The sequence below is a fragment of the Chamaea fasciata genome, unplaced genomic scaffold (genome assembly GCF_029207755.1).
Source record: "Chamaea fasciata isolate MVZ Bird 193981 ecotype frontalis unplaced genomic scaffold, bChaFas1.0.hap1 SCAF_10, whole genome shotgun sequence".
NCBI lineage: Eukaryota > Metazoa > Chordata > Aves > Passeriformes > Sylviidae > Chamaea > Chamaea fasciata.
Window position 1 is genome coordinate 8213044 of NW_027094095.1, and position 22444 is coordinate 8235487.

The following is a 22444-nucleotide window of genomic DNA, read 5'->3' on the forward strand; positions in this document are numbered from 1 at the left end:
AGCCTTGGGACAGGCATTAGACGCCATGACAAATCAATATCTATCTGATTAAAACAACGTATTTCCTTCCATTTAGTTAGCCTTTCACCTCAGAAATAGCACCACGAAAGCCTTTTTTATATAAGCCAGCTGTTAACAATATAAAGAAATATTTAATTGTGCCAAACAACTCAAGGTATCAAGCGTTAATTGCCAGTTAAAATTTCATTAGATAAACTCAGTGATAAAGTTCTGTTTTTATAGCTTGGTGCATCTGTATAAGGAGTTTATGGTGTGAATAAAATTTTCAAAAAGCTTAAGTCTTAAAATCTTTGTGCAAATAAACCAAGCCAGCAACTAAGGCCAAGTAAACAATCCACAGAAAAACATACTGGGAAATCATTTCTCTTTATGAATTACTCAGACCTTTGGATATTTGCAAGTTTTAAGGCCAGAATAACCTTATAAAATTTTACCATTTCCTAATAACAATAAACACATCTCTCACTGTCATGTCTAGGAGCTGAGGGTCTTTAGGCAAACACCAGGAATTAGTTTTATCACACGGGACTTCTTTCCAATTATTATCTTTAGGTCTCTTCTCATTACTTGTAGTTGAACATGGATTACAGAGACTGTACATTAGTGTTGTACAGTGTACCTGTGTTACTCCCAGGTTGGATGAGTATAATCAACAGAGCAAATAGGTATTTGTGAAAGATGCTTTTCTGTCTTGCAAACAACATCAAAAATTTGCCCAAAATAAAGGTAGCTATTAAGAAATGCATGACCTGACTTGCTCATAAAACTTAGATTAAAATATTTCAATTACATACTCAAGAGATTTTTTTTTTTCTTCATTTGTTTTTTAACTCAAGATCCATGAATTTGAATGTTTTACCCACACTCTCCATAGAGCTAGAGATGGCATTATGCTGAGCTTAGGAAAAAAAAAAGGCCAAAAAACCTTCCAAACCCCAAAAGACTCCCAGGCCCTGCCTGCAGGAGCAGCCTGATGGCCTGGCAGGGCTGCTGTCCTGCTGCCAGGAGTGCATGCCAGCAGTGGCAGCGTGGGCATGAGGGGACTGCTGGCTCTGCAGGTGTCCCACCCCAAGCCCAGGCTCCTCCCCAGCAGCCAGCACTCGGGTGCTGCCACACACCAGTGGCTCAGCTCGCATCACACAGCCAGGAGCACACAGGGCTCTTCCTGCACTGTCCCTCTGGGCTGCAGGGCACTACATATTTGCTGCCCTGGTCCCTCACTGATCCCTAGAAGTCTCCAACAAGTGACAGAAGTGAATCCTAAGGCACTGACTGTAGGAAAAGGTCTCAGGACCCAACGTGGCTCATGTTACCATGTCCAGCAGGACCTGAACCTTTTTAATTTTTTAACAGGCCAGCAGGTTGTCTCTGTACTGGAGTTTTCAGTACTTTTGGTCATAGAATCATGGAATTGGAAGGGACCTCAAAGCCCACCCAGTACCACTCCCTGCCACGGGCAGAGACAGCTGCCAGGTTGCTCCAAGCCCTGTCCAGCCTGGCCTTGGACACTTCCAGGGACCCTGGGGCAGCCGCAGCTTCTCTGGGCACCCTGTGCCAGGGCCTCCCCACCCTCACAACAAACAATTCCTTCCCAATAGCCCATCCAGCCCTGCCCTCTGGCAGTTTAAAACCTTTCCCTCTTGTCCCATCACTATTTGCCCATAGAAAAAGTCCCTGTCCCTCGTTTGATAAGCCCGCAGTCCTAGACAGACATTCAAACAATTCTCCCCAGAGCTGCTGAGCTCAACATGCTTTTGTAGCTGCAGTCCTGCAGTTCTGCAGCAGGATCAGCAGCTTCCCCCAGGGCTGTGTGTGAATTAATGATCCTTTTCAAAGCACCTCTGTGCTCAGGGCAGGGACAATGCACAGCAGGACCCATTCAGCACTGCCTATAAAATGCCTCACCCGGGTGCCTTCCCCTCCAAAAATGACTATAGAGTATTTACACTGCTACAATGGAATAGTTCAGTCAGAAAAGATCTACAGCAGTAGGATTGTTTCCACATCTATTTAGGAAAGCTGGGGTCATGCAGCTTTACCTACATAAAGAGGTATACAACAATATTAAAGACAAGATCACGGGACATTTACTGTAACAGAGAGTCAGCTGTGAGTATCTATGATAAATAACACAGCAAATCCTTATACAGCCCCCTCATATGCTACAGGACAATCATACATGATTCTGCCATAACTTTACCTTAATTGTCCATGTTCCGGGCTCTGGATCTTTGACATTTACTACCTTTGCAGAGTTGTGGATATTTAGCAATTCATTCAGTCCTGATCCCTTACTGAGCTGCTTGCCTGAAAAAACAGAAACAAGAAGTAAATACAGGACAGAGTAAACACAGTATTGCTTAAAAAAAACCAGAGAGTAAATACAATATTGTTTCTTTGTACCAATGTATTTCTGATATTTGACTTACTCGCTACTTAGCAGTCAATGACATTTACAATAGTCAAAATTCCCTGTAATTCTTTAACAGAATACTGAAAATGTTCATTTAAATGTGGATGGTTGTGTGCAGGAATTGGCACTCTAGAGAGGGATTTTGCTCCCTCAAGGCTGACACTGAAGAATCATCAGTCCTAAAACTCATCTGGCTCTTTTATAGCACTAAAGGGAAAGAGGAAGTGGAGACTGAGATGTCCCAGTGCCCATTTTCAAAACCAACTAGATGTGCCTTGAGTAATTTCAGTGAAACCCTGTTGATTTAGATGCATGGAGCTGATCTGTGAGAAAGGCCAAAAAGAGGTGAGGTCACAGCTTCAGAGAAGCCTGACAGTTGCACCCAGGAGTGTGGGTTGTGATAGCTTGAACACAGACACTGAGCAAATCTCTTTCCTGTAAACAAGAATGCCTTAGTGCAGGATAGACCAGACCACATTGCAGGGAACCCATCCCGGGCATAAAATATTTCCAGGCTACTCCAACATAAGCTATATCTTTAGGCAAAAGTCATTCAGAGAATACAAAATATGATCTGAATTTATTTCTGGAGTGCTGTTCCAAGTTCCTAAGGCATCAACATAATAATAAACAACAGATTTGTTCAAAATAGTGTCAATTACAAATTAGCTCCAAATCTGTCATTGCATTCCCCATCACACACTGCTCAGCTGGAGATGGGCAGGGGATACAGGTTTGGTTCTGAATGTTCTAACAGTTCAAAAAAGCCAGACCATAGTTGAACTTTCCTCACATAAAACCCAACCACCATGTACAACACTTAAATGATGATTCAAGGAATACAAAAACAGATGAAAGGCAAAAGTGTCCAGCAATTTAGAATGCAAGGACAAACAGTTACAAAGATGGAGGTGAGATGAAGTGGACAGAATAAGGAAGCTTTTCAGTTTCCTCCAAGTGAAAAAAAGACATGGATTATTGGGAAAAAAATAAAATATGAGAAGGGATTTTTCATTCCCTTTTTTCATTATCACAAAAGAAAGTATAAAGTGCTTCACCTAAAGGATTACGAATCTCCATTGCTGGTGAAGGACCACTCAAGGACACAGTAACTTCCTTCAGACTGGGATCAAAAGGGATCTGCCAAGTATTTACAGCCATGGACAGATGGTCTGTAGACAGGAGATGCACTTTGGAGGCTTGAACTGCTTCTTCAACCCATTTTAACACCTAGAAGAGAACAGAACAGTTGTTTCTATACTGTCAGCAATACTGGCTGTTGAAGTATTTTCTGCTGAAATGCTTGTCTCTACTGTCATGTAGAGATTCCATATTGATTTATTTTTTAAAATGTGAATACTTAAAGAAAATGTAACTTTAACGAAGATACTAGCAAAGCCATGGTCAGCATGGTGTTTAAAGGAGTACACAAGCACACCTAGATACATCTCTACACAACAACCACATGTAAATTTTAAAATGAATTAGGGATAAAAACCTGTGGACATTTCTGGTCATCAATTATTAGTAGCATGAAGGAACAAGGAAAGTTTTCTCATCCAGATGTACTGAGTAATTGCTCTCTATGGACTTTTCCAGGTTTTTTCCCCCCTAAAACACCTAATACAAATTACTATTAGGCACAGCACAGAGGTGGGACTGGAGGGGAACACGTATTGGAAGGTATGTCCCTGTAGGGCATGGAGGGTCCCACACCAGGGACAGGACAGCATCCCGTGGGAGAACCCACAGTGAAGGAGAGGAAGGGTGTGAGGAGGAAGAGCAGCCAAGAGAAACTGGTGTGTACTGACCACAACCCCATTCCTGGTGGCACTGGGGAAGGGAGAAGGAATTGGGAGGAGTTGGGCAAGTGGAGGTAAAGGTGTTCCTACCTGTCTTTGCTTCCCACTGCCTGAAGGAATATTTGAATATCTATTTTAATTGGCAACAAATTCATTTTCCTTAAGTCAACTTTGTCTTGCCCTCAACAACAACTGGTGATTTCCCTGTCTTTATCTCAACCCAGAAGCTTCCTCAACCCATTCCTCCTCTGCAAGGGGTGAGTGAGTGGCTGAGAGGAAGCTTGACAACCAGCCAAGGGAAACTCACCACAACCAACCCAACCTGCACAGAAATACACCTGGTTTGTCAAACTATATGATTTTGCATCACCTCTGCACATCACAGAGCTGCAGCATATTTTTTAAATCCTGCTGAAGTAATATTAGGTTTGTATAACAACGTGAATGTGACCCACTGTAATACTGAACTGTGATTTTAAGCTGCAGCTGACCACGGTGGCGTTAAGAAACATCTCTTAAAGGAGAGCTGTCTTTTGATTATGTCAGTTCAAGACTTGGAAACCAACAATAAACCAACCTGGATGTGTTATCCCTCAGTCCTGGGGGACTCCAGGGCAAGTCCATCTACCTAGGACCCAATTCAACACATTGCCCAAAAGAACCTCATTCCCCTGGTTTACTGTGCATTACTTGCCGACTTTATAATTTAAAAAATGGAAGTATGCCACAGGTTTGTGTGTGAGATGATTCTGTGATAGAAACTAGATTCTAGCCTCCTGTAAAGTGTACTAGTTCTCATATGTTACAATTTGAAAGCCCACCAACCTTTGTGCAAAGATGAAGTAAGTTTAAAGAAGTGAAAGCTGTCATTGAAAACATATTTGAAATGGTGGGGGCAGGTTTTCATCAATGATTCCCCCTCCACTCTTAGGAATGTCCCATCTGAGTTGTGCTGGTGCTCCCAGCACAGGGTGAGACAGCACTGACCAGGTGTCCCCTCACCAAGGGTGTGCACCAGGGAGATGCTTGGCCATATCTGCAAAACAACACTCCCAAAAAATCACAGTAAAATTGCCTGCTCTGCTCAAAGCTCTGCAGTAATGTGGCCCAAGAGAGAACTGGGGTTTGTGCAACAGCTGGTGACACCAGCTAGGGAGCAACTTGTGTTTGCTTTAGACAAAGCCTGGAACAGGAATCACAAGGCTTCAAAAAGATCCAACTCATTTAAGTTCTACTTTAGAAATTATACATCTGGGTCCAAAAATGCTTCCAAAGAAATTCCAGTGTCCTACTCCCAGTGAGATGAGCACAACACTTTTTTGTATGAGGTATATGGAAAAGTTCCCATTTAATTCCAGGATCTCAAATCCACAGGTAAGTTTTTAAATGGATTGTAAAATTCAATGAACCCATATGAACTCCAGTTTTCTGAGGGTTTTTCAAGATCAAAACTGAAAATGGAAGGCAATAGAACAACCCAGCTGTCTGCAGTCTGGCAGCAGCTTGCTTGTATAAGTTCAATAGGCAATTCTGGGAGATCCATTTCCCAACCCTGTCATTCCAAAGAGGTTTGCAATACTGCTGTAATACTGGTTTAGAAGTAGGTTTTTTCTCCTCTGGGATCTTTACAGAAAGCCCCCAAAACAACAGGAGCTTTTGTTGTTGTGCCAAAATGTGATGTGATGAATATTATTAGAGGGGGAAGGGCAAATACAGCAATGATTTATAACATTTCCCCAGAAAATTTGCTCTTGCAACCTGCCCTGCTGTCAGGTCATTTCTTGGAATGCATACTGAAACCTGGAAGATCTGTGGAGCATGGTCTGTATTCCCATTTGTTTATTCTGGGACTCAAGAATATTTCTCAAGCAGTCAAAGCAATGGGATTTCAGGTTAACTGTTTCAGTGCTTAAGTAAACGTAGGTTCACACTTACACCCAAAGAGGAAAAATATTCCAATACTGTTTTTAAATGCACATGAAAAAATATAACTGAGACAGTGCATGAGAAAATAATACTGTAAAAATAAAACATGAATTATATATATATAACATGTATGAAAACCACACGACTGAAAAGTTTTAATATTGGATTTCAAGTTCTTCAAAGTTAGGAACCACAAGAATGAAGCCTGTCTGCTCTCAACTGCCTTTCTGCAGTTGCTTTATGACAGACCTTAGGTACATGATCATGGTTTATTTTTCCAGAGACTCCAAATTCCATAGAAAACAGAGAAAGACCAGCTGCAACTATTTGTTTTTCCTTTCTTTGTTTGGCATTCACTGTACATTATGTATCATCAGAATAGAAGTATTCAGCCGCTTCTCCCATGAAACCATTCCTCTTTTTTTTTTGTGTGTGTGAAAATGGATAATGCCTGTTTGGGACAAGGGAGAAAAAAAGGCAAGAAACAGAGGTATGAAAGAAACCTTCCTTCTATACTGTAATTTTGAACTTTTGACTTTGTCACCTGCACTGTATCCTTGAAAAGCAGTAGAGGGGCCTTTTACACCTTCAACTGAGCAAAACAGGATTTCAAATTGTTTCCTCTGCAGCACCATCCAAACACACACTGGTCATACACAGCAGGGACCTGTAACACCAACCCAGGCTGTGTTCATGTAACCCTTGGGTTCCCATCCCCTGGGAGAACTAAGAGCCAGCAGAAATGAGATGTTTTCCAGTGGATTTAGGGTCCTCTGTCCCTAAACCAGACCCCGTTCCCTGTGATCTTACAGATGATATCCCTCAGCACCTTCCTCACAACAACAACCCCTTTTGCACCATCCCTTCTGTCACCAGCCTTGTCTTCAGTCCACCCTCAATCTCATCTCATCCACAGCATCCCTTTCATTCACAGGCTTCTCATCCAATTCCTAACTCTCTCTTTTTCCCCCATATAGCTTCATCCAGCTTTCAAGTCACTCAACAACACCCCCTTCTTCTATCAAAGTCAAAGCTGCGCCCCAATGTCATTCTCAGTTCTCCTCCCACCGATGTTCTGTATATGGAAGATCCATTTCTACTTATTTAAAAAATCAGGGAGAAAGATCTATTTTTAGGCAGTCTAAGGACAGGAATATTTCCCTTCTTACAGGAAGGTTAGAAATAATAAAATCAAGTGCTTCAACACTAAAAGAAATGGAAAAAGACCACTCACCAGCTCAGTCCTTGTGAACTCCCATCTCTATCCACAATGATCAGTGCAGTTCATCAAACACAGGAGTGACTCATTTTTGCCACAATCAAAACGACCTGGAGACATGACCTGAACTGCCAATGACTAGCAAATCTCCCGCTATTTTCCACAGCACCATATTCACACTCTGCTGATCATCACAGTTCATCTCAACACCCCCTCTGGCATCAGTACAAACCTTTGGGCATCACAGCCATTTACAGGAATTTCCTTACAGAAGGATAATTAGGTGTGGTGTAATGTAACTTCAGTTCAAGTCAAAATTAGTACCTTTTGGAAATTGGACACAGTTATGAAAACAGAGAATCTGCTCCTAACAGGGCATTTAACCCACTCTTGATGCATATTCTGAATGCTGTGACAACAGAACCCGAGGGAAGGGCTGGAGCTGTTCCAGGGCAGGATCAGGCTGGAGATCAAAAAAAGGTTCTTCCCCCAGGGGGTGCTGGGCACTGCCCAGGCTCCCCAGGGAACAGGCACGGCCCCAAGGCTGCCAGAGCTCCAGGAGCATTTGGACAAACTCCCAGGGAGACAGTGGCTGGGATTGCTGGGTGTCTGTGCAGGGCCAGGGGTTGGACTCAATCCTTGCAGATTCCAAGGATCCCCTCCAGCTCAGCATATTCTGTGATTAATTTAAATTTCAAGCAATTATTGCAAATTAAGCCGAGTCTACAAAAGCAACCAGAGAAATTTCATCCTAAAGAAACACTTTTCAAAACCAGGACTTCAATGCTTTGATAAATCACTTTGATAAAGGCTGTCCAAGACACTGGTGACAACGTTTCAGAATACTATGATCCTACAATGGTTTGTGTTGGAAGGGACATTAAAGCCCATCTTGTCTCACTCCTCTGCCATAGGAACAACCTTCCAACAGTCCAGGTTGTTCAGAGCCCCAGCATGGGCCTTGAACACTCCCAGGGATGGGGCTTAAATATTATCATTTATCTAATTCACAGAAATCACAGCAAGTTTGTGAAAATAGGACCTTCATCCCAGACTCTTAGATGAGCTACCTTCAGCAGGTAAGTGGAGATAATATGCATTTCATGCTTTGCTGGACTGAACCCAACACAACTTTATCAATCATTAATAATTTTGACCAAGTTAACTGTAGTATTTGAAATCAGAACACAATTTTCAGAAGTATAAAAGGCATTAAGTTTTCATCATCTTCTCAGTACACAAGGATTGGATGTGTATCAAGTACTGTTTTGCTTTGTTTCCTTGTATCTAGCTTAGAATATTGCTTCATTCTGCACTTAATGCTCAAAGGGCAAGAACAAGAGGAATGGTTTGAAACTTTATATACTAAAAATAGCTTTGTTTGGGCTTTTGGGGGGTAGAATAATCAAAATGTTTTAACAAAATAAGTCCTGGGTTTGGCAGGGTACTCGACAGGACTTTGTAGCTATTCCCTAATCCCCAATCCAGCACTGGCTGTCTCTGGGCCCGCAACGGTGAATGTGCTTCAGCATTTATAAACTGCATTCTTTACACATCATCGACTCCTCAGAGAAAAAGGAGGGCAAGTGTGATTGTTTGATTGCTGCTGAATCCTGCCTGAGGGCTATCCCATAAACAGCTGATGAGATATCTGCTAGATATCCTGTTTGTTTGCATCCACCCACTGGTGGACGTGCTTCTTGGAATCAATGCTGATCCAGAACTGAAACCACAAAGAAGATTTTACTGGGGATGGCAGCGATTTGGTCAACTCATTTTCACAGTCGCTTGGCCCAGACACAGATTTATGTAAAGTCAATAATCACTAAAATTGCAGTTTTTTGGGGTTTGGCTTTAACCCAAATTGTTCAACAATTATTGTAGAAGACTTCTGAAAGTGATTTAGGGTTTGCTTTTTTTCCACCTTAGGCAATCTCTTACACTGTTTAAGCATCTCTTTCCAGTGGCCATAGGCTGCATTTTTCCCTCCCTCTCAAAAAAAACACTGCAAAAATATCACCTACTGATTTCACCCTCTGCTCTTGTGCAGAGGTGGGGAGGCCCTGGCACAGGGTGCCCAGAGCACCTGTGGCTGCCCCTGGATCCCTGGAAGTGTTCAAGGCCAGGTTGGATGGGGCTTGGAGAAACCTGGGCTAGTGGAAGGTGTCCCTGACCATAGCAGGGCGTGGAATGAGATGATCTTCAAGATACCTTGCAACCCAGGATATTTTATGACTTTACAGTTCTGTGACTATTTATTTAAAAGAAATGTTGAGATAAAGCTGGAAGGGGTTGAAAGTGGCTACTGAAACCCCCTGATTAAAACCTTACCCAAAATTCCAAGACAGTCTATCCTTTCAGGCAGAAACTGGTGTTCTTAGGGAAGTGCCAAGTTCAGAAAGCAGCAGCAGGAAGCCAGGAAAGCAGCTCATGCCAGCTCCACTCCAGAACATGGTGCTGTCTAGCACCTACAAATGGCTTCATCTGCTCACTTCTACCTCCCAAAAGCAGAAGAAAACAAAACCACAACAATCAAACCAAACCTTAACCCTAAAACTCCGGTTCTGGCAAAGAGCATTCTCTACTGGCAGTATCAGAGGGTCGCAGAATTGGTTGGGTTGGAAGGGTGCTTAAAGACCATTTCATTCCATGATGATCCCTTCTGTATAAAGGGATTTCAAGAAGTGTCACAGATAAGTTTTACCCTTTATACATAATAGCAAAATGCAGGCCAGGAACAGACCAAACAGGTAATTTCTTTTCTTCCAGATTTTAACCTAACTTTTGGAGGATAAATCTTCTGGGAAGTTTCTCCTTTTGATCACCTTCACATCACTGCCAATAGCTTCTATCATTCCCAATGAGAACTTCAATTTTTCTAGGCAACAGCTGTAGAAAAATGCAATTTATCTCCAACATTTATCATTGTCCAAATTTTAGGACAGAAAGAAGAAGGAACAAACCAGGGTAAATTTTTATTTAAAAACCTCAGCTAGTTATTGCCTACACTGGGAATTCAAAGGGGAATGTTTACAACATTTATAAACAATTCCAGCTCTCCAGATAAATACCATGTGATTTCACCTCTCTCCGAACTGTTTTCTCACGCACTTCTGAAGTTTCATTTCTGTCTGAGACTCACCGAAGTTCTCAAAGCAAACAGTCATTCATGGCTGTGGGTGAAGAACCACAAGCTACCAGGAGGGCAGCAGAGGTGGCAAAAGTATTGCAGTGATAACCTCAGTTTAAAAGTTACTTCCATGACTCTGGGAACAATGGAATTTGAGAGTTTATACTATCTATCCTATGTTGGGAACATTTTTGTCCAGGCTAAATAGCAGTCCTTTGCTCACTCACAAAAATGCTTGTTTAAAGCTAAATGTGTGCTCCTGTTTTGAGCAGAAAAGCCACTAGGCTACACAGAGCCTAGAACTGCTCCGTTTTTTGAAGACTCTTCTCCTGGAAGCCTTCTGGCACGGGAAGTTGGGGAGGTTCTGGTGAGATGTGCCACTTCACATTTCCCTAATGTCAACAAAAGTCACAGAATTGCCTCCTGATATAGAGGATGGAGAAAGGAAGGAAGGGAAAGGTGGAACAGAGTCTACATACTAAGACCAGGACATTTAGCAGTTCCCCTTCTGCTCCCTAACCCACCATCAGGTCTCGTAAAGATTTACAGTATAACCCTTGCCTCATTTTCTTTATCGATTGCAAAACTCAAGTAAAGTTACCTCATTAACTTGTTTCTTGTCCAAGTGAAAAACTTGACCAGAACTTGTTGAGGCAATTTCTTCATAGACCTTGTAACCAATATGATCCCTGTCATCACAGTCTCCAGTCAGCACAAATACCACCTGGATTAAAGAAAAATCAGTGAATCATTGGAGACACAGGTGAGGAAAGCATTGCCATAGCAGCATTAAGGCAAGACAACAAAAGAATGTCAGTCTTCAGAGACGGGTTTGTTACTCTGCATGGACAGAGGCACTGCACTCAGTAAAGACGGAAAAAGCAATGCAGAACAAAAGGAACAGACAAAAATCCCTTTAAAAATCAATCAGCCCTGTCATTCACATAATACTTCTTTTAGAACAACATCAAAAAATCCACATAGGTGATAAGCTGCCAAAAACACATATACTGGTAGAAGATTCAGTTGCATTATTTAATTCAGAATATTCCACTAAGTTTTTCCTTAACCAGATCAGTTAACTCTATTAAAAAAAAATAAATAAATCCTTAGAATGAAGTATTATGGCCCCTTCTGTAAAAAGATTTCACCAAGTTTCACACAGGAGAATTCTACCCTTTGCCATTGAGAAAACAGAGCATTAAACACACAAGCCAGCTGGGAACACAAATCCCCTTGGTACCTGTGACTGTTTCTGTTGGATGAGTTGAAGCACTTCATGAGTCAGCCTGTAATCCTTGGATCGGGCATCAGTAAATACATAGATGAATGAGCCAGGCAGGGAAATTTCTAGAGCAATCTTTATTGCCCCAATGCTCATCTCTGGACAGTCTCCACCACCCTGTTCACAAGCAGAAATAAAACATAACTTTCTTTTCTTTTAAGGAAAAAAAAAACATACAAAATAAGTTACTTTCTTTTGGGACATTCAAGACAGCTACTTTCTCAGCCTCTAATAATTTCTTCATCTTTTCCACCATAAGGATTTTATGGCTTCTGCAGAGTGCTGTTACACACTCACAAGCAACAACTCCAACAATTCCGAAGGGAAAATAAAGTCAAAGGAAGAGCCCTGATGTTGGCTGGTGTCACGGTCACTCTTATCCATGTCACACCCAGCTCCAGCTCTTGTAACAGCCCCGTTTCCCACACTCACATGCTCCTTTCCTGGCTGACAACTCCCTTGCTCTGGTATCACACAGCAGCCACAGAAGGTCAGGGGCACAGACAGATGGAAAATGGTCCCAGGCAGGCAGTGCTGAGTTCCAGGAGCACCTCTGGACACCAGAGCAGCAACAACCTGCCCTGGACTCCACCCTGGGACAGGGAGTTCAGCAGAGGGCACAGGTGCTGTGTTCCCACAGCTCTGCACTGCAGCAGAGCTGGAGGTTTTTCAGACCATGTGTTCAATTAAAATGCTTCCAAGTATGACTTTGACTTTACAGGAAAGGATTTGTTCCTCTCCCTAAATTAAGAATTTGGAAAAATATTGTTTAAATAAAAGCTCATTAACTTACATAAAATTAACTTGGCATATTGAAGACAGAACTTTCCAAAGAGCTGATACAAACTGTAAAACATGCCCTGTCATCTACAATAGATCTCTGCACTTTCAATATTAAATATAAAACTGATTTATTTTTACAATCAACACGCCTTCACACATATGCATATACAAATCTACGCATGCTGGGAAAGAAGAAGGCAAAAAGTGAGCAGTCCTTCATAGTTATGAATTTTGTTTGCCCTCAGTGAAATGTTCATGTTGAGAACAAGTTTAATCTATCAGTATCCTTAATCTGATTTCATAGCAAGGATATCAGTAAGTTTCTCATCCATCCTAAAGAATAAGCACATGGTCACTGCTTTTCTGTAAGTCATATAAGAACCATTGTTCTTTTTCAAAGTCAGTTCTCCTAAATGTAGCCTTAGCTTTATGGGAAAAGTAAGTGGTAGACTCCAGACAGCCTGAAATTCAAGAGAGAGCTCTCCAAGATGATTTTTGACACACGTCAGAACTTTATCTTGGCAATGCCTATACAGTCCAATGGGACACATCAGTATATCCAAATTCTTACAGCAGAAGACTCTTCCACATAAAGCTTTAATTTGTGGGCAAAGTCAAAAAAATAGCTGATTTCTACAGAGATCTACTTGGAACAGGAAAATTTCTATTCCCACTTCAAGTCTACATGATTATAATCTCAATGTTCTATATGGCAGCATCTGTTTTCTAGATAGAACACACAAAAAGCACTACTGAGTTAAATGGTTGTTCTGAGAACAAGCATGGACTTTTTTATTCCTATAATGTAGAATAACACTCTTAAAAGGCAGCTGGTAGAAGAACAAAATATCATCATCATGGAATGATTTGGATTGGAAGGACCTCAAAGCCCATCCAGTGTCACTCGCCTGCCATGGGCAGGGACACCTTCCAATGTCCCAGGTTGCTCCAAGCGCTGTCCAACCCTGCCCTGGACACTTCCAGGGATCCAGGGGCAGCCCTCTGAGCACCCTGTGCCAGAGTCTCCCCACCTTCACAGGCAGAATTGCTTTCTAGCATTTAACATTAGTATTGCCTTTGCTTTAATTTAAAAAAAAAAAAAGTAGAAAAAATTCCATTCAGTATTTCCTGCCTTTCTCTCCAAACTGAAATTAAATACAACTACCTCATGGAGCTTTCTGGAAAAGCAGAGATGAGTGAAGCTCAGGAAGTTTCATTTTCCTTCAGTTTGAACAGGCCCATATAAATACACAAAAAATCTGCTTAACTAAAAAAAAAAAAAAAAAAAAAAAAAAACCAACAAAACCAAACAAACAAAAAACATACAAACAAAAAAAAACAACTCAAACCAAAAAACCACAAAGGAGCCATTGCTGCCCAAGTTCACGTTCTTGTCACACTGTCCGTAAGAACGGTTCAAAGGTAATTACAGATGAAATAGAAGTGATATCTCCTAAGCTGATCCTGTATCCAAGGAACATGTCCTTTGTCACTCTGAGTATAAAAGGAACAGGGCCCAGTTTCTGCAGTGAAATGTACTCAGCCCAATTTTTACCTGATGTCAAATGCCAGGCAAAAGCCCCTCCAACTATTCTGTGACAGATGAACGGAAAACAAGAGCTGGGCTTGCCCTGATGCTCAGGCAGGACAAGTTGAGCATACTTTGATATAATATGTTTTATACACAAGATGCCTTGAAAGAATTTATCTTCACCTTAATTTTAGCTCTGTCCATTAATGAGAATATTTGGCCCATGCCCTTTCTCAAGCCCAGCTCAAAATTTCCTCTACCTCCACAACATTCACTCTTGCAACTTTTATCAGTCGTTTTGCAAACATACTGGTAACAAACCTGTAGATGAAGAAAGATGACCTACCAGTCCTGTTCGAATCATTTTTTTTATTTCTAGTCTGGCCCTTCACCAATACAATGGATGAATACAAGTCAGTGACAGCCTTCATATAGCAGAATGAGCATATCTTGAAAGTAGTTATGAAATACGCAATCAACCAGCAATAAAGAATTAAATCTAAAATTAATTAGACAGAAACTTTTAAACAACTTGATTAGAAATGAAGAGTCTGAAACTCCCAAAAGCTTCACCTAAAATCATCCACCTTTCAGAAACAGCTGCAATTATTGTCCAGTATAACTACTGAGGAAACAAAACATGAAAACTGGAGGGAGTTTTGAAGCGTAAAATTCCCCATGAAGGAGAAAACTGCAATAGCTATTGTTTTCTCTGGATTTCAAACCTTATGCCAACTTTTAAAGTAATCTTCAAGCAATCTGTTCTTAGTCAATCAGGGATTACACCATGTGCCAACTTCTGATGGAGAGCCTGTCTGGCACTACTGACTCCAGCAAGGTTTGGCACAGGTCAGAAGCATTTTCCTTGGTTCAAGACAGGACAACAGGAACACGTGTTCTGTCAGTAAGGATAACTCCATTCCAGTCCTTCCTCTTTTCTTTCTATCACTCGAAGGAACAGTTGGTGCTGTGTCAGGGCACAATCACGTTGGATCTCAGGGAAAGGTTCTTCCCCCAGAGGGTGCTGGGCACTGCCCAGGCTCTTCAGGGAATGGGCACAGCCCCAAGGCTGCCAGAGTTCCAGGAGCATTTGGGCAACACTCCCAGAGATGCACAGGGTGGAATTGTTGGGGGGCCTGTGCAGGGACAGAGGTTGGACTGGATGCTCTGTGGGTCCCTTCCCACTCAGAATATTCTGTGTTCCTAAGAAACCTTTGAAACTGTAAGTGCCGAGTAACACACAGCAGGGAAGGAAGTACTTATGGAAAACTTGATGGGTCTTACAGTCCTCTTGTCTGAATGGTGCTCATGGAATATAATGTCCAGAACACAGTAAAAGTCCACAAAAGTATCTGTGGACAAGTGGCAGGACTAATGAAAATGCCAACTAAATGTTAGCATTACCTAACTATTCCTTGTGTTATTCAAACCATGTCTCTACACAATGGTGCAAACTAAGACGAAAAAATGAATCATAACCCTAAATTAGGATGAGCAGGAAGATGACAGTTTGTGCAGACAAAACGACAGAGTTAAGTGATCTACATCCTCATGAATGCTTGCAGCAGGAATATCAGCACAAGAGCAAAGATTAGTGTGAGGAAACAGTCTTTGCTAGAACCACATAGGAAACAAGTTACTCACCTGAACATAAAGTTCCCTAAGTTCAAATTGAAATTTCTTGGGATCTGTGGTTATTGTCACTGGACCAATTTCTAAAATGAAATACAAAGAAAATAGAGTTATCTAAAGACATACGGTAGTAAAAAAATGAAAAGTATTGAACAGAAAGAAATAATAGAGAATGATATCCCCAGTACCAAAACCTATGATTTCAAATCTGGTGACTTTAATATTACCAATCCCTATGTGCCTTAAACATTTTATAGGCTCATAAAGCCTTTCACCTTTGATTTTGACCAAACATTTAATTGTTCTTAGTAATAAAAAGGGAACAAAAATTCCCAGAACAAATGTTGCTGGACCAAGAAATAACGTATTTTTCCAGAAAGAGGCTCTTCAGACTGGAGAAAACGAGGTTTCGGAAAAACCTTACAGCAGCCTGCCAGTGCCCAAAGGGGCTCAAAGAGAGATGAAGAGGGACTTTGGCAAGGGCCTCGAGGGACAGGACAAGGGGAAATGGCTTCAAACCTAAAGATATTAGATACTGGGAAGCAGCTCCTCCCTGTGAGGGTGAGGAGGTCCTGGCACAGGGTGCCCAGAGAAGCTGTGGCTGCCCCTGGATCCCTGGAAGTGTCCAAGGCCAGGTTGGATGGGGCTTGGAGGAACCTGGGCTAGTGGAAGGTGTCTCTGCCCATGGCAGAGGGTGAAATGAGATGAATTTAAGGACCCTTCCAACTCAAACCATTCCCCAGCTTTGTGATTCTAGGCAAACATGAAGAGACCTCTCTGGACAGAACACACACACGTGGCTTTGCAATTTTACTCTTGAAAAAAAAAAAAGAAAAGAAAAAAAAAAAAAGACATGTGCCACATCTCTTCCCTGAAAAAAAAAAAAAAAAGTACCTCTGGAAAAATCCCAGTGTGAGCCCTATCCCCAATCCCAGCACATCTAGCAGGAGCCGCCAGAAAGAACCAAAGCAGAAAAAACTATATTCGTGGCATTTGACATGTCTTTGTTTACTGAGGAAGGGCAGGACATCCAAGTGAAGTTGCCTGGGGTGTGTAACAGCAGCACATGTGAGCATTTCCCAATCCCACGGACCGGTCCCTCTGCCCCTCACACAGCTGCCTTCCTGATTGGTATCAAATATGATTTCCAGGCAGCTGGTTCCTATGCTGTGATTTCCTGCCTGTTCACCTCAATCTGCCTTGGCACCAGTGCCCTTCATTCTTTGCCTGGCCTGGGCAGGCATTGCTGCCCTGGCCATGGGCACTCGGCCAGCTCATCAAGTGCAGTCAGGGTGCTATGCCAAAAAAATCCATAAATAAACACACACACACACAAAAATGAAGAGATTTCTGACAGTTGAGTGCTCCAAACCACTCAAAGAGATCAGCTGAGTCCTAAAAGACCAAATGGGGCACAATTCTGCTGTCAGGGTAAAAGCCAAGCATGAAACTGCAGCAGTGCCAATTTAATACAGCTGCAGCTTACAGGGAAGTGCTGCCTCAGCAGACCTCACAACACTTTCCAAGCTCTATAAAAGTTAATGTGCACTTATCTTCCATATAATACAGACATTTCTCTTTTTTAAACAATCCAAAGTTTTATTTCAGTGGAGTTACAACAACTGCCATCACTAAGGTCTACTCTAAGCACACCAGTATTTGCTAGACAAGCTCTATTTATGAATGTCTTTTGGTTTAATTTCTTTGAAAGTCACCCACGAGATCACACAAAACCTTTCCTAGAATATTAAACTGTCCTTGGGGGCTTTTTACATGGCTGTGAGTCATTTATCTGTGAATGCCATGTACTAAAATGCTGCACTATCATTAAAAGAGCCACTATAAAGACTCACTGTTCCTTCACATACCTCATCCTGCTGTGTTCCCACTCCCCCCTTGCACTATTCTCCTTTGGGTATCTCTTAAAGCAAACACCTGCAATAAAGCTACCTCCAAATTGTTTTGCTTCCAATCTCCCCCTTGCCAAGCACTGTACTAAAGCACGTCACTGACTGGAGTTTATCCATAGAGAAACCCCATTAGCTCCGTTATTCCCATCCATTGAGGGATCCAGTGTTTCAATCTAGAGCAGCAAATCCTTTGGAAAGGCTTTCTTACCTTATGAAATAAAGATCTGAAAAGCAACACTCCTTCAGCTAAGCTAAAACAGCCCATCAGGTCAGATGGGCTGGGAACTTGGCCTTATTCCCCTACAGGCAACACGGGTTGGCTCCAGCAGTGCCGATGCCAAGCGGAGCCCAGCCAGCTTCCTGCAGGATCACGGCTCTGGCTGCCCTCTGCTGAGAGCTCAGCAAAGAACTCAGCTGGGAAATGGTACCCGGGCCACAAGAGTGTGGCATGGTCAGCATCGAGTGCTGTGGGCAGGACAGAGCAGAGAACCCTGCAGGAGCTGTGCAGGGGCAGATGGTCTCTGCTGATTCCACAACCAAGGCCATGTCTCAATGGTGATGGTGGTCCTCCTCACCACCTGAAGACTCACCAGGTTGTCCCAAAAAAAACCAGCAGCTGTCCATCACGTACTGTTGTGCCACCAGCTTATGTGACCTGCCTGCCAGAAGAGCTTTAATAGCCTTCACCAGCTTCAGTTTCTTTCATCCTCATTCTGTGACCTCCAAATGTAGCCCGAGTAAGGCTGTTTCACCAACACAGGTAAACACAGGCCTTCAAAGTGTCCAGAATATAAAAAAAGTGAGGGGCCATTATGAGAAGTGATTTAAATTTACGTAACAAACATAGTTTAAACAGAATATTCACTCAGACTATACCCTGTGAACACACCAAGCAGAAGAAAATAATAATTAGCTTTTTAAACTTCATTACTTCTTTAGGTGAAGCTTGACATATGGAATACTCTAACAGAACACAGAACTGCAGAATGGTTTGGGTTGGAAGGGACCTTAAAGCTCCTCCCTCTGCCACAGGCAGGGATACCTTCCACTAGCCCAGGTTGCTCCAAGCTCTGTCCAACCTGGCCATGGACACTTCCAGCAATGGGGAGGGGTGGTTTTCCATTCTCACACTGCAATCTGAATCCATTTGTAGGGACCCATATGGGAATATTGGGAACTGGTTTGTTGTGGGGGGGTCTCTCCACTGCTCACTACTCCAAAACTTTCATGGTCACACAGAGGGAGTTGTGCAAAGGTGAAAAAGCTGACACAGCCCCAGAATGGCAGCAAGTCTTTGAGTCACCAGCTCAAACCTCTGGCCTCACAAGTACAGTGTAAATGTCAGCTCTTTTGGGAATCCAACAGTCAGTGTTGCACACACACTAACCAGTAACAGCCAAAAGGAAATATTTTAAAAGAATGGCTGCACATCCCTGAGCAAAGCCTGGACTTCCAAAACTGAAATCACAAAAGTCAACATAGCCAGCCACTGTAGCATCTGAGCTTGTACCTATGCAATTAAACTACGACAACATAAGACTGAGTAACACAGAGATCAAGGATTTTAATGCTTCCTTTCTGGGGCAAGTCTTATAAAAACCATCTCACTGGCAAACAAGGAGAAAAGCCCGCAGCAACCTGAGAAACTGGCCATTCCAAAAGGCCTTGCTGTTTTTCCATGGCTTTCAGCCACACCTCAAACGGCCACATGTTTATGTACAAGCTGGGCAGCAAGCACATTGGGGAAAACCACAGATATCCCCATGACACACAATCACACATAATTAACACTGACGGTGATTGCAAATTTGGCACTCCCCTAGTCCTGACCACGGAACACATCTGCACTAAATGTCTGCTTTGGACAGCTGGGTGTTTTAGGAGATCTAGCAAAGGAATATGGAAGTCTTTTGCCTACATCTCATCAACTCAGAACACTGGAATTTGTTTGTTCCAGAAGGAATAAAAAAGCTCTAAGTGATACATGGTAGCTGAAGGAATTCTGGCAGAGATGCTAAACCTTGTGGAGTGGTCTCACAAGGTTTATGAATTTTTCTAATTCATAGTAAGGATGTTTTCTTGACACAAAGCCATATCCATAATTAAAACTAACTAAATAAATAAAGCGAAGATATCCCCCCAAAAAGCCTCCACACTTTTGAATACTTCCAAACAAATATAAATTTCAAAACTATGACACTACAAATGAAAAGTAGAAAAAACCAAAACCCCAAAACCTACCACAGAAGAGCAACAAACCCGATATTCCAATAACAACATTATTATAATATGATATATATAATAATACCACAATAATTACACTGTTACATTCTATAACTCCATTAATTATATACTAAAAAACCCTACTATTAGAGTTATTAGCTTTTAGTTATCTCTTCATAAGAGTATACACAGAAAAAACCTGGGTGACAATTATCTTCCACATTCTTTTTTTTTTTTTTTTTTAATGAAGTGGACTGGCAAGTCTAGCACTGGGCTGTGGCAGTTCTGACAGTTTTTGAGATAAGAGGACTAAAATAGGTTTCATATACCCATATATACAAATCCTCACCTGCCCAGTTATATATGTGTGTATATTATAGTGTGTGTGAGTACACGTACATCAAATAATTTTCACCACAAATGAAGAGATGATGAAGGATTTGGAGTAATCAGATGGGACAGCTGAAATGCCTAAATCAAGATCCCTGCCAAAAGAAGCTGCTGCGCAATTATTCCCTAAGAGCCATTTACTAAGGGGGCTGAGCACTGAGGTTTATCTGATTTAATGCTGTTCTCAGAGAAAGAAGAGAACTGTATCCAATTCATTGCAAAGCTCTGCTCATAATGCCTCTGAAGACCTTTAGGAGCAGCCGCTGCCAAAGAATTCAGAGAATAAGAACAATGGTAGAGCTGCTCCCAGCTAGGCTCCAGCCAGCTGTCCATCCTGAGGGCACAGAAGGAGAAACCTGCAATTTTCCAAGAGCAAATCGGGTCCTGCAGATCCCTCGCAAGCTGCCACTGGAAGTGCTTCACAGGGCTCTCCTTCCCCTCAAAAGGGAGGGTCATCACACAGGTAAGACTACATAAAAGAAAACCACTTGTAACTGCCATCTCAAATGATAGTGAGTAGTTTTGTTCCTCACACAGCTGACAAATACATGCACACAGGATCAGAAGCTGTTTTACAGCATTATGTATTATTAATGCACCAAGAATGCTGCTCCATTTTAACTGATTGCAAATTTCTATTGTAGACTACCAAACCAAGAAGCTGACTGCACCACATAGTAAAGAAAGACCAAACTTAAAGCCTCGTGCTCTGAAGGACACTCTCAACCCCCATTCAGATGATGGGAGCTGTGTGGATAGAAACCTTGATGAATTTTTCCAGGAGCACAAAGCAGCACTGAAGATGCTGCCTACAGTCAGGAGCCCCCCATGGCTAACACGCATCCCACTGGAAAGACCATCCCCGTGGATTCAGGGAGCACTACAATGTGTAATAAGCTATTCAAAGTTTCCTCCTAAATGATACTCCCTCATGAACCAGCTGCTTTAAGATTCTGACCTGACTATAATTAATTTTTTGAAGAGTCCAGAAACTGCAGTGAGCAACTTTTACCAGATTCTTCACCAGAGAGAAATGAGCCAAACCAGTCCAGCAAGCTCATGTTTCCTCAACACACTCACTTTTTTATTTTTTAAATCATTTTTCAGCCCCATGACTTATGATTACTGTGTAACAGCAGACAGGAAGGAGTCAGACTGCTCACAGTTTTTCACCCAGTTTTTCATGAGTTGGCTGTTCACAAACCAGATAGATTATCCTGGGGATTGCAGAGCCCTGCTAAGCAGCCCAACCCAGCACCAGTGGAGCTGATAAAGCTTCTTCCTCACAGATGGCAAGGGCCACCACCCTCGTGCATCAAACTCTTCACCTCAGGACAGAGGCCAGACCCTGGCTGAAACTCAGTGACCAATGATCTAACACAAGCTTTACTAGCAATATACCTAAGCAAGTGCCACGCTTGTGTTATTTCCCATTGTTTTAAGAGTTACGAGCTCATGACTTTTTTTTTTTTTTTTTTTTAAAGGAAAATAACAATGACTGAAAAAGCATTATACATGCTTCATTTCTTGGAAAAGAAAAGCTCACTTGGAGACCCACAGTGGATAAAATCTAATATTCTCATCTTTTGTCTACTGCAACAAGCACTAAGTTTAGCTTATGAGCCTCAAGTGCAGAAAGAAACAATAAAAATCAGGGACAGATTTGCCCAGCACACTGTTAACTCCACCTTCTGAGAACTACAATCACAAACCACAGGATGTGCAGAGTAACCTCCTCTACCCAGAGATGGTTAAAATAAACCCAGATTTGCTACAAATGCTCTCTTAAATGGATGATGCACAAAACAGTCTTGGAGCTTCTCAAGCCCTTTGCATGAGTGGCACAACACATTAACCAAAGAATCCTAATTAAAAAAAACTACTCCCTTAGGCTGGAAATGAGAAAAAGATAGCTTGAATGAAATAGAAACACAGATTGATCATTGTTCTGAGGAAGTAATCCACCTGAACATCTCTAGCTCCACTGCAAGGCCAGACAATGCCAGAAGTTTTTGTCTATTGCTGGTGCACAACTATGGGCTAAGAGACAAGAGAACTTGAGTCCGTGTGGTTCAGATTTAAAGTAAGGACTTGAGTGGCTATTAAATGTCCCAAAAAGAATGACACAAAGCAGGGTTTTTTCCTTTCTGGGGACAAGCAAACATACTGAATGCTGAAA

The 22444-nt window shown here is 42.1% G+C and overlaps 1 protein-coding gene across 1 annotated transcript in view; it reads right to left on the reverse strand.

Moving 5' to 3' along the window:
- HMCN1 (hemicentin 1) overlaps nucleotides 1-22444 on the reverse strand; it is a 166025-nt gene that overhangs the window by 118274 nt on the left and 25307 nt on the right. The window contains exons 2-6 of the mRNA XM_066192199.1: nucleotides 15755-15825; nucleotides 11755-11913; nucleotides 11113-11235; nucleotides 3493-3664; nucleotides 2222-2328 (exon numbers count right to left, since the gene is read on the reverse strand). Coding sequence (XP_066048296.1) covers nucleotides 2222-2328; nucleotides 3493-3664; nucleotides 11113-11235; nucleotides 11755-11913; nucleotides 15755-15825 — 632 coding nt within the window. The remainder of the gene's footprint in view (nucleotides 1-2221; nucleotides 2329-3492; nucleotides 3665-11112; nucleotides 11236-11754; nucleotides 11914-15754; nucleotides 15826-22444) is intronic.